The sequence below is a fragment of the Ranitomeya variabilis genome, chromosome 6 (genome assembly GCF_051348905.1).
Source record: "Ranitomeya variabilis isolate aRanVar5 chromosome 6, aRanVar5.hap1, whole genome shotgun sequence".
Lineage (NCBI taxonomy): Eukaryota > Metazoa > Chordata > Amphibia > Anura > Dendrobatidae > Ranitomeya > Ranitomeya variabilis.
In genome coordinates, this window is record NC_135237.1 from 248,131,527 (window position 1) to 248,146,953 (window position 15,427).

At 38.5% G+C, this 15,427-nt stretch overlaps 1 protein-coding gene across 6 annotated transcripts in view; it reads left to right on the top strand.

Moving 5' to 3' along the window:
• PTPN3 (protein tyrosine phosphatase non-receptor type 3) overlaps window positions 1-15,427 on the top strand; it is a 530,936-nt gene that overhangs the window by 491,459 nt on the left and 24,050 nt on the right. For 5 of the 6 annotated variants that reach the window (XM_077269560.1, XM_077269563.1, XM_077269561.1 and 2 more), the window contains 4 exons: window positions 3,045-3,191; window positions 8,773-8,901; window positions 11,198-11,343; window positions 12,540-12,675. In XM_077269560.1, coding sequence (XP_077125675.1) covers window positions 3,045-3,191; window positions 8,773-8,901; window positions 11,198-11,343; window positions 12,540-12,675 — 558 coding nt within the window. The remainder of the gene's footprint in view (window positions 1-3,044; window positions 3,192-8,772; window positions 8,902-11,197; window positions 11,344-12,539; window positions 12,676-15,427) is intronic. The other variant, XM_077269564.1, reaches the window with a different exon arrangement.

Consider the following 15,427-nt stretch of genomic DNA (forward strand, 5'->3'; position numbering starts at 1 on the left):
TTTTTCTATTTTTTCTTATTTTTAACATTAGATCTTTTTGCTATTGATGCTGCATAGGCAGCATCGATAGTAAATAGTTGGTCACACAGGGTTAATAGCAGCGTTAACGGACTGCATTACACCACGGCATAACGCGGTGTAACGCAGCCATCAACCCTGTGTGAACGCTGACTGGAGGGGAGTATGGAGGGGGCACTGACAGAGAGTGAGTAAGGGGCGAATTCGTGGCCGGACTGTGCCCGTCGCTGATTGGTCGCAGTTTGCCGGCCACAACCAATCAGCGACGCGGGATTTCTGTGACAGACAGACAAACAGACGGAAGTGCCCCTTAGACAATTATATACACTGTGTTCCAAATTATTATGCAAATTGGATTTAGGTGTGATAAAGATTTAATTGTTTTGTTTTTCAAATAAACTCGTGGATGGTATTGTGTCTCAGGGCTCAATGGATACCTGAAATCAATCTTAAACACATGGGATAATTAGTTTTCCAGGTGATTCTAATTAAAGGAAAACTACTTAAAAATGATGTTCCACATTATTAAGCAGGTCACAGTTTACAAGTAACATGGGAAAGAAAAAGGATCTCTCTGCTGCTGAAAAGCATCAAATAGTGCAATGCCTTGGTGAAGGGATGAAAACATTAGAAATTTCCCGAAAACTTAAGCGTGATCATCGTACTGTTAAGAGATTTGTGGCTGTATCTGAGCACAGATGTGTTTTTGCTGATAAAGGCATAATGAGGAAGATTTCTGCCAGGCAAGTTTATCGGATTAAGAGAGCAGCTGCTAAAAAGCCATTACAAAGCAGAAAACGGATATTTGAAGCTGCTGGTGCCTCTGGAGTCCCTCGAACCTCAAGGTGTAGGCTCCTTCAAAGGCTTGCTGTGGTGCATAAACCTACTATTCGGCCACCCTTAAACAGTGTTCACAAGCAGAAATGGTTGCATTGGGCCCACACATACATGAAGACTAATTTCCAAACATTCTTATTTACTGATGAGTGTTGAGCAACCCCGGATGGTCCAGATAGATGGAGTACTGGATGGTTGCTGGATGGCCACCATGTCCCAACAAGGCTGCAACAACAGCAAGGAGGTGGAGGAGTCATGTTTTGGGCCGGAATCATGGAGAAACAGCTGGTATGCCCCTTTAAGGTTCCTGAAGGTGTGAAAATGACCTCTGCAAAGTATATAGAGTTTCTGACTGACAACTTTTCTCCATGGTATAAAAAGCAGAAATGTGCCTTCAGGAGCAAAATCATCTTCATGCTGACAATGCCCCATCTCATGCTGCAAAGAGACCTCTGAGTCATTGGCTGCTATGGGCATAAAAGGAGATAAGCTCGTGGTGTGGCCACCATCTTCCCCTGACCTCAACCCTATAGAGAACCTTTGGAGTATCATCAAGCAAAAGATCTATGAGGGTGGGAGGTAGTTCACATCAAAACAGCAGCTCTGGGAGGCTATTCTGACTTCATGCAAAGAAATACAAGCAGAAACTCTCCAAAAACTTACAAGTTCAATGGATGCAAGAATTGTGAAGGTGATATCAGAGAAGTGTCCTATGTTAACATGTAACTTGGCCTGTTAGGATGTTTTGGAGTTAAATAGCTTTTTTGTTCAGTGAATGTGACCTCCTAATGCTGCAAATTCCACAAATGAGCATTTTCAGTTCTTTAAAACATATCAAATGTTTAGAAATTCTACTGTGCTTAATAATTTGGAACAGTGCATTTTAAGTTTTTATTCATTTTGGAGATTATACGGTTATCATTGGGAGGTTTCTTCAATAAAATTCGATGTATACTCTAACAGGTGATGACTTTTATTAGACTGACTGTCATTTGCACCAACCATTTAGGAAAATCAGAGAAAAATGTCATTTGCATAATAATTTGGAACCTAGTGTATATAGATACAACTATAGGATTAGCAATGGATAGGTGTCTTATAGACACCACTCCATTACTAACCCGTGGACTTCACCGGACAATACAAAGGTGACATCAACCCCCCAAACATGAACCCCACTTGCCACAGAGCAAGTGTGAAGAATTGGGCCAAGAGCCAGAATTTCTAATAGATGCACCTTTTCTGGGCAGCTGCGGGCTGCTTTTTAATTCTGGGTGGGGCAATAGCTATAGCCCTTACAAACCTGAGAATACCAGCCCCTAGCTGTCTGTTTTAGCATGTCAAAATGGGGGGACCCCACACCATTTTGTAAAATAATTTTAAAAACTTGCTGGTGACCTTTCTATTCTTGATAACCAGCCTTGCCAGCCCCCAGCTGTCAGTTTTGCCTGCCTGGTTATCAAAAATACAGGGTTACCCACTCCGTTATTTTATTAGTGTCAGCCGTCGTAAGCTGATGGGTCCCATCAGCCGACGTCAGTGACCAGAGGTAAACTTTTTACCTCTGATCACAGCTGCGGGCTCACTCTGTCATTTGACAGCGTGCGAACGGCTGCTGTCTAACCGGCTGTAATGATTTTACCAGTGTGAATGGAGTCCAGGCTCAGGTACTGTTCAGCCGAACCTGAACATGCAGGAGTCCGCCCATTTACTCATGACATAACAGGACACAGACAGAATACATATGATCAAGGTTTAGATTATATGGTGATCAATTAATCATACAAATCAAATAAATTATTAAATATGTTAAAGTTAAAGCATTTGATGTAATGATTAGTACAGAAAAGATTCTGATTGCACTCAAACTTATTCATGGCAATTGCCAAATGAATAGATCTCAAATAGCTGGAATTTTCCAGCCACCTTAAAAAGGTGTTTATTCGAGATAGGAATGTGTTAAATCTAAAGTGCTGATGCAAGATTTCAAGTCCATATCAGACATCATAAGCTACTAGTAATAAATTGCAGACATGTCCACAGAATAGCCATGTATATGGTCAGAATTTACCTAACGGAGACCAGATTCAGGCTGAGTCCCTCACTGTGACGCACATTTTGCCCATCTTCAACATGTCCTTTTCCACCCTATATATTGTAACCAAAGTTTTATTCTCTTTCTTTTGCAGATGGAAATTCCAACTTCTAACATCGTGAATCGATATATTGCCACTCAGGGCCCCCTTCCTCATACGTGTGCTCACTTCTGGCAGATGGTTTGGGATAACAGACTAACACTTCTCATCATGTTAACAACGTTAACAGAGCGAGGCAGGGTAGGGCTTCAATTTAATATTTCCTTTTCGTCTTAAGGAATATACCTTGATTTGTATGCATCAGTACGCAACTCTTAAATAGTTTTGAATAAAATGATGGTATAGTATGTTCTAACAGGTTTAGGTTGGTAGAAATATACCAGCTTTACTTTAATCTATGCTTAAATAATAATATAAAAAATAAGTTAATGAGCGCTTATCTTTAGAAATGTGCAGCATTAGAAGATTTACACAAGGGGTGAAAACTTTTTAATTGCATTCTGAAATTTAAGAAACCAATTGGCTCATTGAAAACTGACCATACACTTCCGAATGCTGCTAGCCAACTTTTTGTTTTTCCAACCATCATTTTTTCTGACATGTTTAGAAGGGAGTAAGAAGCTGTCAGAAACCTCAGGCTTCATCTAAACTCCCTTGGAAATAAAAGGATCGTCGATGTCTCCCGAAGATATCCTTCTCTTGCCCGACATCTGCTGTTAAGGAGACCACCATGCGCATTAGATATTGCTCATGCCCCACTGAAGTCTGATCACGCAGTATGCAGTAAATGATCGGCACTTCACTGTCTTGGTGGTGCACATAGAAAAAGACCAAGTAATGAGCAGAAGAGAAATTCATGACAGCAATGGGAAATGAGGAACATTGCATTAATCCTAAAGCAATAATTATAATTGCAGTACGTACTGTTGTAATATATGATGTAAATTTTTGTATTTATGAGGCAATATTTCATTTTTATTTTATTTACTGGGTTTTGTTTGTTATTATGGCAATTATTTGTGATGTCATTCATCAGTGCCAAAAACTAATGTACTTTCATGGGGACATTAAAAGAAATCTGTCAGCATCTATTTTAGCCTCTAGTCTGAGAGATGCATGGTTTAGAGACAGAGATCCTGATTCCAGTGATTTGTCACATACTGCAATGCTTTCTGTGAAAATAACAGTTTTATTAACAGGAGATTATCTCTAGAAGGTGCGTAAACTGCTAGTCCTAAATATTTATGTACTGTTTATCACCCCACCATTGTTTGGCAGCTTTCTGTATACACTGTGCATAGGCAAAAATCTGCAAATCAGTAGGTTATGCAGAGCTCAGCATTCAGGGATCTTGTAGATCTTCAGCAGATAAAACATGGATTTTATAACAAAAAAAATACAACACACAGTCCAGTAAGTGATGCATCACTGGAATCAGGGTGTCTACCATTACATTATTCTGCTTTCAGATGGGGTAGCAAAATCCTGGTGACAGATTCACTTTAACTATTCATATGTGTTATACCATGATGTGTTAAAGTTGTTGGTGAAAGCTTGTGATGGTCTGAAACGCGTCATAATACTGCATAGAAGTAAAACTTTGCATTGAATTTACGTGAATGCCAGGAATCTCTCTGATGCTCATTGACTATATGCAGGATTACAATGACCGATATACACAGCTGATAACGCATGATCCATGCAATAGATGGTGTCTTAGAACCCCGTGCTCCCCCTCCCTTTAATGACCTTTGGCACATGGTCATTAGATGCTTTAATACAAAAAATAGGGTCTGTGTAAGTCTGTTGATGCTTATGTATGGCCAGTGGGATTTTTTTTTATTTCTATTTTTTACTTTCAATACAGATGGGAATATGGGGAAAAAAAACTTTATGGAATTTGAAAAAAAAAAATATTTAATACAAAAAATCCTGATTTTTAAATTCTAGATAATCTTCTTATGACACTTTGCTATTTTTTTTTTTTTTTAAATTCTTTCACAACGAAATCCAGGTTAACATAATAATTGGAATAAGACAAGTAGACGAATACAAACATTACAGCTTAACTCCCAATCAGGGACATCGTCCACGAGTTCTTAACAACCGGGAACCCGGAAGTAAAGGTCAATTACCCAACCCAAAGGGTGTTCCATTTTTTAACTTTTAACATACAGTATAGCAAAGAAAAGAGAGAAAGAAGACAAAATAGAGAAAGAAGAGGGAAAAAAAAGTGGGAAAATGAAAGTAAGGGAGGAAAAAAGAAAACGAGGGGGTAAGGGGATGGAGCGCCCACCTGGCAAAGCCCACCACTGTGCCTGGACACTTTGCTTTCAAGCAAATTGAAAGTAACGTAAGGGTAGACACATGTACGTCAGCGAATTTATTTCTGAATGACATCTCATTTTCTTTTCCATTAACCTAAGGATAATACCTGTAGAAAAGATGAATAATCGCATTAAATTTCATGTTGTTATCCTAGTTTTATGAATATATTTCTGTGCTTAAATTCATCATTCATTCTTCCTCCCAAAGATCGCAGTAATGCTCGGCGCACATTTATCCTGCACTCTACGCTGAGCGCTTACACCGGGGTTTCTGTGTAAATCTCTGAAATAATGTGATTCAGACAGAACCCCCATCGGAAGATTCCCTATAAAGAGGCAGATGGAGGTACCGTGGATGCCATAGGATTTGTGATCCGGTGGTGTCCGTCTTTTTAGGAATGCTATAAAAGTGCCCTAGGCCACAGTTTTTGCTCTTCTGAAAAGAAGTACACTGCTGAACAGAGGCCAGACAGAGTCCAGTGTAACTCAGCTGCCTCATTATAGTGAATGGATCCATCGGGGGTTTCATCTGTCACGTCACTTTTAGATGGAAACCCCAAAGTAAGTGCTCATCGTAGAGCACCGGATAAATGTGATCCCAAACCATTATGTAAAATGTTCCCGATAAAAGCTTCAACTCAATCACAAAAAGCAAGCCCTGGCTCAGTTCCGTCATCTGTTAACACAAATATAGAGGGTTTTCAAGTTACTGGTAGCACAAAGGCTCTGGAAAAGCTAAATGGCTCCTCGCTCCCCAAAAGAAATTCAGCAAATTCACTCTCAAATCCAAATTCCCCCTCTCCCTTCTGAATCCCAGTGTGTGCCTAAACCACATTTAGCACCCACATGTTTAGCATTTCTGTAGTGATGAGAGCTCGCCTAATTTACAGTTGTATGTCTCCAGAAGCATGAGCTGGGCATAATGTACTGGTCACTATAACGGCAGTGTGCAACTTTCACTCAGCAACATCCACTACTGCTTGTTTCTGGAAAACACCCATGTAGTCAAAATCGTCACTACATCTGTAGATAAATTCCCAAAGAGTTATAATTTCCAAAATGGGGTCCCTTGAGGGGGTATTCTGCTTTTCTATCACTTAGGGGCTCTTTATATGGAATCCGAAAATCTTGTGTTCCAGGAGGCAAATAGTGCCTTGTCCCTCCCGAGTCTCGCCGTGTGGCTAATCAGTTTTGTACATCCACATGTGGGGTATTGCCACGTTTAGTCGAAATTGTGGGACAAATTTTGGTGGTAAAACTGTAAATTAATTAAACTTCACTGCCCAATGGTATAAAAGTCTGTGACAGACCTGTGATGTCAATATAATCACTGCACCCCTAGATGAATTCATTGAGAGATTTAGTTTGTAAAATTGGATCATTAATGGGGGGTTCTGCTGTGTTGGCTCCTCAAGGGCTTTGCCAATGTAACATGGCACCCTCAAACGAGTGCAGCAAAATTTGCACTATAATATGGCGTTTCTTCCCTTCCAATCACTGCCGTGCTCCCAAACAGTGGTTTTCCTTAACATATTGGGTATCGGGGCACTCAGGAGAAATTCTTCAACAAATTATATGGATCAATTTCTACTGTTACCCTTATGAAAATGCAAAATTTGGTGCTAAAAAAGATTTATCTGGGAAAAATGTAATTTTATTATTTTGACAGCTCTACGTTATAAACATCCGTGACGCACTAGATATGTTCCCTATTGGGTCTATTTTCCAAAATGGTGTCACCTGTTGGGGGTTTCCACTGTTTAGGCACATCAGGGGCTCTTCAAACACGACATGGCAACCACTAATTATTCCAACTAATTTTACATTCAAAAAGTGAAATGGCACTCCTTCCCTTCTGAGCCCTGCCGTGTGCCCAAACAGTAGACTTCTCCGACATATGGGATATCGCATGCCCAGGAGAAATTTCACAACAAATTGTATAGTCTATTTTCTCCTGTTACCCTTGTGAAAGTAAAAAAAATTAGGTCTAAAGGAACATTTTTAAGAAAGAAAAGTAAATGTTTATTTTTTCCTTCCACATTCCAAAAATTCCTGTTAAGCAACTCAATGGTTAATAAACTTTTTGAATGTGGTTTTGAGCACCTTGAGGGGAACCGTTTTTAGAATGGTGTCACTTTGAGTATTTTCTGTCATATAGGCCCCTCAAAGGCAGTTCAAATGTGATGTGGTCCCTAAAAAGAAATGGTTTTGCACATTTTGTTGTAAAATTGAGAAATCACTGGTCAACTTTTAACCCTTATAACTACCTAGCAAAATAAAATTGTTTCCAAAATTGTGCTGATGTAAAGTAGACATGTGGGAAATGTTATTTATTAACCATTTTTGTGCGATGCGACTCTGATTTAGTCCGGGGTCACACTTGAAACTGCCATGTGAGAAACTCGCGCAAGTCTTTCGCCTCAATACCCGGCACTGCCGCTGGCACTCAGAACCGGAGTGTGTGGCTGCATGTATTTCTATGCAGCTGAATGTTTCGGCCTGAACCGCCGGCAGCAGTGCCGGGTATTGAAGCGAGAGACTCGCGGGTTTCTCGCATTGCAGTTGCAAGTGTGACATCGGCCTTAAGGGCATAAAAGTTAAAAGTTTGAAAATCGCAAAATGTTTAAAAAAAATTGCCAAATTTCCATTTTATTTTACCAATAAACACAAGTCATATCAAAGAAATGTTACCACTATCATGAAGTACAGTATGTTAAGAGAAAGCAATCTCAGAATCAGTGGAATGCATTGAAGCGTACCAGAGTCATAACCTTATAAATTGACAGTGGTCAGAACTGTAAAAATTGGCCTGGTCAGGAAGGTGAAAACAGGCTTCGGGGTGCAGGGGTTAATACATCTCAAATATGGCAACTAAAGCAATTCTTATGTTATCTCCATAACTGTACCTATCTGTAGAACATAGTTACCAGGTTATTTTTGCCACTAAGTGAACGTCATATTAACAAAACGCTGAAAACATCCCCAGAATTGCTTTTTTTTCTTTTTTTTTTTTTTTACTAATTCCGCACCACTTGTAATTTCTTTTCCACTTTCAGTACATATTATAGTAAAATGAATGGTGGTATTCAAAACTACAACTAGTACTGCAAAAAACAAACTCTTATATGGCTATGTGGATGGAAAAAAAACGTTATGGCTCTTTGAAGACAAGAAAGTCACTTATCCTAGGTATTAATACTGACATAGCATGTATCAATTATTTTTAATATCTTGAGCAGAAATTGAGCAATTGCAGCAATCTTTTCTGTGCTCTGGTACTAAGCAGTATAATTTCTTGGAAAAAGAAATATGAGCAGTTTGTGCGGTTCGGCCTCAGTCCTTCTAGTATGTTTATTCTGTGCGGTATCTAGATAGATGTTATATACTGTTTAGTCCTTTCTTTGGCTATTGATCTTAAGAATGAATTAGAAAACAATTGTATGAATTACCTTTATAATTCTTCCATAAACTAATAAACCTTTGTGTACCTTTAGACCAAGTGTCAGCAGTATTGGCCTGACCCCCCTGATGTGATGGAATATGGGAATTTTCGAGTAACGTGTAACACTGAAGACTGTACAATCGCCTATGTTTTCAGAGAAATGATATTAACAAACACAGAGGTAAAAACTGATGGATTTTTCACAAACCATCGGCTAAAAGTGGGACATGGTCTGGTCATGTAGAGAGCTGCTCACTTCTTCTTTGTCTGGTTAATCTGAAAACGAGGAGAGTGAAGCCAGTGTGAATTGGTTGCAGGGATTGCATGACATAACAATGTCACACGATCCCCGAGAGCAAGTGCGGACACTACTGGAACTATGCGCCACTAGAGGCGAGTATGTGTTGTTACTTTATAAGGGGGAAACATGCTGATTGAGAGTGGGTTGTCCAAGTCGTGGAAACCCCTTCAATGCCTTTTTCTTGCAGTCAGCCTGTGAAAGATTCATACATTTTATGCTAATGAATACCTAGGACTCCTTAGCACATATGTATTCGGTAGAACTTCTGAGTGCTGCCCCTTTGTCGAGAATGTATTTGAGTAGAGAGATTAAAATATTTTCCCTTCTATTCATACTTATATAAATATTTTTTACAAAATCATAGGTAGTTTTAGAGCTATACTATTTGACTTTGTCTAAAATGTAAATACATTTTGTTATTTTCCAATCCCACACCTATCCTGCATACCCGGAAAAGCAAAACATACATATTTTACTTTAATGTTCACCACATGTCTTCATTTCACACTAAAACCTGTCCATTAACTCTTAATCTTAATTCCTTATATTTATTTATTTTTATTTAATGCAACCCATCTAATTTCAACCAGTATATGTTGTGCTACACAGAACCTCCATTTTAAAATTGCTTTCTATAATTGGGTCCAATTTATTCTACTGATATATGTAGCATATTTTCTGCCCAAAAATGCAGTGGAAAAAAAGCTACGTTTATGCTATGTGGGAATACAGACTGAGGCTGCCGTCACACTAGCAGTATTTGGTCAGTATTTTCCATCAGTATTTGTAAGCCAAAACCAGGAGTGGAACAAATAGAGGAAAAGTATAATAGAAACACGTCACCACTTCTGTATTTATCACCCACTCCTGGTTTTGGCTTACAAATACTGATGTAAAATACTGACCAAATACTGACCGTGTGATGGCAGCCTAATAGTGGAATTGGGTAGACGCAATGAATACAGATTGTAAATTTGCATCATTCAGCAAGAAATATTAAGAATTTCCTGTTCTTGTTGATATTAGCACACTGTATAAGTATTTGCTTAATAGAGCAATTTAGAAAAAAAATATAATGTGACTCTTAGTTAAATTATCACCTCTATGTAGCAGAGGCGATCGAGTTTTGGCAGCTTCTAGACTCCCATGGAGGCTATTGAAGCATGCCAAAAGTAAAAAAAAAAAAAAAAAAAAAAGTGTATGTACGTATGTGTATATATATATATATATATATATATATATATATATATATATATATATATATATATATATATATATATATATATATATATATAATAAAAGTTCAAATCACCCCTCTTTTGCCCCAATACAAATAAAACAATAAAAATAAAACCAAACATACACATATTTGGTATTGCGGCTTTCGGAATCGCCAAATTTATCAATTAGAAAAAAGGATTAACCTGATTGCTAAACAGCATAGCAAGAAAAAACTCAAACCGCCAGAATTACATTTTTTTGGTCGCCGCGACATTGCATTTAAATGCAATAATAGGCGATCAAAAGAATGTATCTGTAGAAAACTGGTATCATTAAAAACATCAGCTCGGCACGCAAAAAGAAGCTCTCACCCAACCCAAGATCATGAAAAATGGAGACGCTACAGGTAACGGAAAATTGAGCATTTTTTAAAGCAAATTTTGGAATTTTTTTTCACCACTTAGATAAAAGAGAACCTAGACATGTTTGGTGTCTATCATTGCACTTTTTTTGCAATTTCACCACACTTGGAATTTTTTTCCCGATTTTGAGTACACGACATGGTAAAACCAATGGTGTGTCGTTCAAAAGTACAACTCATCCCGCAAAAAACAAGCCCTCACATGACCCTATTGACAGAAAAATAAAAAAAAGTTATGGCTCTGGGATGGAGGGGAGTGAAAAACTAAAACGAAAAGCCGAAAAATGCTCCGGGGGTTAAGGGGTTAAAGCAGATCTTTTCTTCTTACCCTGGTAGCATCTCAGACTGACAGGCTAATGCCAAGCATGCTAAACAATTGGCCAAGAATACCTGATGCGATACACACATGGATATGGTTAGAAATGACACACTACATGGTTTAGGCTGTAATTCTGCGACTGACACCAGTACACTTGTCTGACAGATGATGTGTAAGCATTTGGATGGCCTAACTAATCCACCTATTATTTAAAGACAGGAGAAGAGCTTCCGGTTTCTCACTTGCAGTACGTTGCCTGGCCTGACCATGGAGTACCCGATGAATCGTCTGATTTCCTGGAATTTGTAACCTGTGTGAGACAAAAGCGGGTGGAGAAGCAACCCATGCTGGTGCACTGCAGGTAATTGTATGGTTCAGGGCAGGTTAGCAGCTCTTTCATGTTGTGTTTAGCCTTATTATTACATAGGTTAATGGTGCTCCTAAAATCATCTCATTTCACTTTAGCAGGATAGGTCTGACTCCGTGTCTGCTCGATTTCTTTAATAGCAGAATGCTATACAGAGTGATCTGTCATTAAAGGGAGTCTGTAGGCACAAAATGACTGTTAAAACCAAGCAGAGCACTTTGTAGGAGACAGTGCCCTAATAAAAAATGTACCTTTGCTGTCCAAATCCGTTGCTCTGCTTGCAAAATATCATTATTTCTTCATTAAATTATGCCAATGAGGAGCACAGTGGCGTGGCCAAGCAGTTCAGTGCACTAGTGATTTTCAATGTGCACCATCTTGCACTCCCGTTTTTACCTTGCTGACCGCAAACAACCACCTTAGCCATAGTGTGTGATTGCAGCCTAAGCATTCAGCCAATCATTGGAATGAGCCAAACACTCAGAAGGCGCTTGATTCTAGCATTTATGCTGGCATAGATATTGTTTGCATTTCCTCGGGCTAAACTGATGAAATGATACTAATAACATGATGCTGTATGGAGAATGATCAGCCCAATGAAAACATTGGGCTATGTAAATATCTAATTGGGCCATAAGACTCATATATGATCAATGAAAACTAGTCTGTCCATTCTGAACCTAGAAGTGAACCGAAATTTTTTTTTTTTTTTGTAATTCGCTTCCGTGCAAGCTCTGCAAAATGGCCCCATTACTCGTCTAAACCATAAAGGGATATCAAAATATAAAAAAAGGGAAAAACATTAAACTCCCCTCTCCAGCCCCTCTGCTGTGCTAGAAACCCAGGCTCAAGACTTTTAGTGCTTCTGATGCCGATTTGAAGATGTGTCGAGGACTGGACAACTGGCGGTGGGGAGCGGAGGGGCTGATGAGGTGAGTATAAGGAATTTTATTCTTTTTAATTTATTACATTGTGTATAATTTAGGGGTATAATGAGAGGCATTCATTTAGAAGGGAGAGACATTATCTTCTCTGCCAATTGAATTTCCTGGCAAACACCGCACAGACAGGTGAATTTGAGTTTTAGCTGAATCACTCATCTGTAGTTAAAAAATTGTAGTTAATACATTATTTAGCAAATACAATTATATTTTATTAGCTTGTAACATATTATTACCTTTTATTGGCAGTGCCGGGATCGGTCGTACTGGCGTCCTGATTACTATGGAAACAGCAATGTGTCTAATTGAACAAAACCAGCCTGTCTATCCTTTGGACATTGTGAGACAAATGCGAGACCAGCGGCCTATGATGGTTCAGACATCAGTAAGCTAAATGAAGATCTTCTTGTATTCATGCAGCTAAGCTTATCATTATAGTTAATATGCTGTATATAACTTTTTTTGTTAGGGTTTTACGCCTTTTACAAGAGTCATCCTGGAAATCCTTCACTGTCATTACTAAGCCACGGCTACATCGTTTGCAGGCCATGGCAATAAAGCTGTGCTGTCAGAAGCGTCTTGTCATGTAGCATTGGAGACAATAATTCATAACAGTATCACTTAACACCTTAGTGACAGAGACAATTTTGTACTTAGTTGTCAGAATTGTCAAAATTGGCTTGGTCATTGTCACTTTATGAGGTAATAACTCTGGAACGCTTCAACAGATCCCACTGATTCTGAGACTGTTTTTTCATGACATATTGTATTTCATGGTAGTGATAACATTTCTTTTATATGACTTGCATTTATTTATGAAAAAAACTAAAATTTGGCAAAAATTTTGAACATTTTGCAATTTCCACACTTAATATATAACATTTCCCACATGTCAACGTTACATCAGTTCAATTTTGGAAACTTATTATTTTTTTTTGTTGTTAGGACGTTACAAGGGTTAAAAGTTGACTAGCGATTTCTAATTTTTCCAACAAAATTTACAAAACCATTCTAAAAACTGCACCCCTCGAGTTGCACAAAACCACATTCAAGAAGTTTGTTAACCCTTCATGTGCTTCACGATAGCTAAAGCAATGTGGAAGAAAAAAATTAACATTTTACTTTATTCACAAAAAATTTACTTTGGAACCAAACGTTTTTATTTTCACAAAGGTATCAGGAGAAAATGGACCACAAAATTTGTTGTGCAATTTCTCCTGAGTATGCCGATACCCCGTATCTGGGGGAAAGCCACTGTTTGGGCGCATGGCAGGGCTCAGAAGGAAGGGAGCATAGTTTCACTTTTTGAATGCAAAATTAGCTGGAATCAATGGCAGGCGCCAGTCACATTTGGAGACCCCCTGATGATGTACCTGTACAGTGGAAAAACCCCAATTCTAACTCCAACCCTAACACAGCCCTAATCCCAACCATAACCCCAACACCACCTTAACCCTAGCTCTAACCCTAATCCTAGCCAAAACCCTAGCCCTAATGGAAAAATAAAATTTTATTTTATTATTTTTACCTAACTAAGGTGATGATAAATGGGGGTTTGATTTACTATTTTTTTTATTTTGATCACAGTGATAGGGTCTATCACAGTGATCCAAATGAACCAATAGGAGAAATCTCCCATTCTTAGCGGGCGCACTGTGCATGCGTCCTCCATTTTCTTCCTGGAATAAGATGCCTGGGGATGCAGTAGGTGCCGGAGGTAGCATAGATCATAGATCATATCAGAGGAGAGAGAAATAAATGGGAAATTAGACTTATTTTTTGTGGTCGCCGTTATTCGGTGAGTAACGGTGATCGCAACCCTGGGAACGGTAAAAACCGACCTGAATCATATTCTCCGGGGTATCGGCTCCTGGGGGTATAATTTCCGATGTTGGAGGCGCTATACCCTTAATTCTCAGCGCCGTTGATAAGCGACGCTGAGGAATAAATACCCATAACTGCCGCGGTTAAAAGGAGGTTAAGAATAGGTTAATTGCCCAGCAGCGAGACATCAAGGAGGTTATTCAGGTAATTCTCCTGTAAGTGCAGGTGAGCGTAGGTATTTCACCTATTACGTGCTTAGACTGTGTGCTCACTGATAATGAGTCCTTTACACCTATTGGTGAGAGAGGCTGTTCACACTACACCAGATGAGCTAATAAAGTCCCTGAATTTTTGGGACTGCTGCCTGCTTTTCTTACATGATATATGCGCACGCACACACACACACTCCTCATCATTTACAGTGGAGCTTGATGATTTTGTGCCCAAGTGCATGCAGCAGAACTTTCCTCAGACAACCATTAATAGCCTTATTGATAGCATGCCACGGTGTGTAAGTGCATTTAATTCCTGCTCATTACGCTCAAACCCAATATCGAATAAGCCAAGATGTCTTAAATATTTTATTTGCACATCATTAACAATCCTGTGATTTACATAATATCTTAATATAGTGCATAATATCTTCTTATTGTTGCAAATGCAGTTTGAGGAATTTTGTTTGTGTATCTAAACACAAGGACAAAATTAAAGTAAAAACAACACAATGTTCACTGAAATCAGACATCAGAAAATCAGACGTTGCTTCTGAATTGTGGTTCAATATAACCTATGAAAATGACCTGAACAAAAACTATGGTACCCTTAAAGAGTAACTGTTGTTTTAAGTTTTACTTCATGAATCAATAATACACATAAAAATGAAATACTTTGTAATGTATCTTATCAGAGAAATGTGCTCCTTTCTCCAACAGGACTGATCTTTCATTCTAAAAAGAAACACAACTCACAGGTAAAATTTTAAAATAAGAGACCTCATTTGCTACTGATAAAATTCTATGTAGCCAGTAGGGAGGAGGAGCTAGAAGCAGAGCTCCTCCCATCTACACAGAATTTTATCAGTAGCAAATGCTGTCTCTCCGCTCAATAATGGGAAAATCTGTCCAATTTTACCCATGAATTGAGAATTTTGAAAATGAATGATCAGTCTTAATGGACACAGAAGCAGATTTCTGTAAGCAATATTACAAAGTTTCTTATTTTTATGTGTATTATTCATTTATGAAATAAAAGTTAAAACAACAGTTACTCTATAACTTAATATTTTATTGCACAACATTTTGAGGCAATCATTG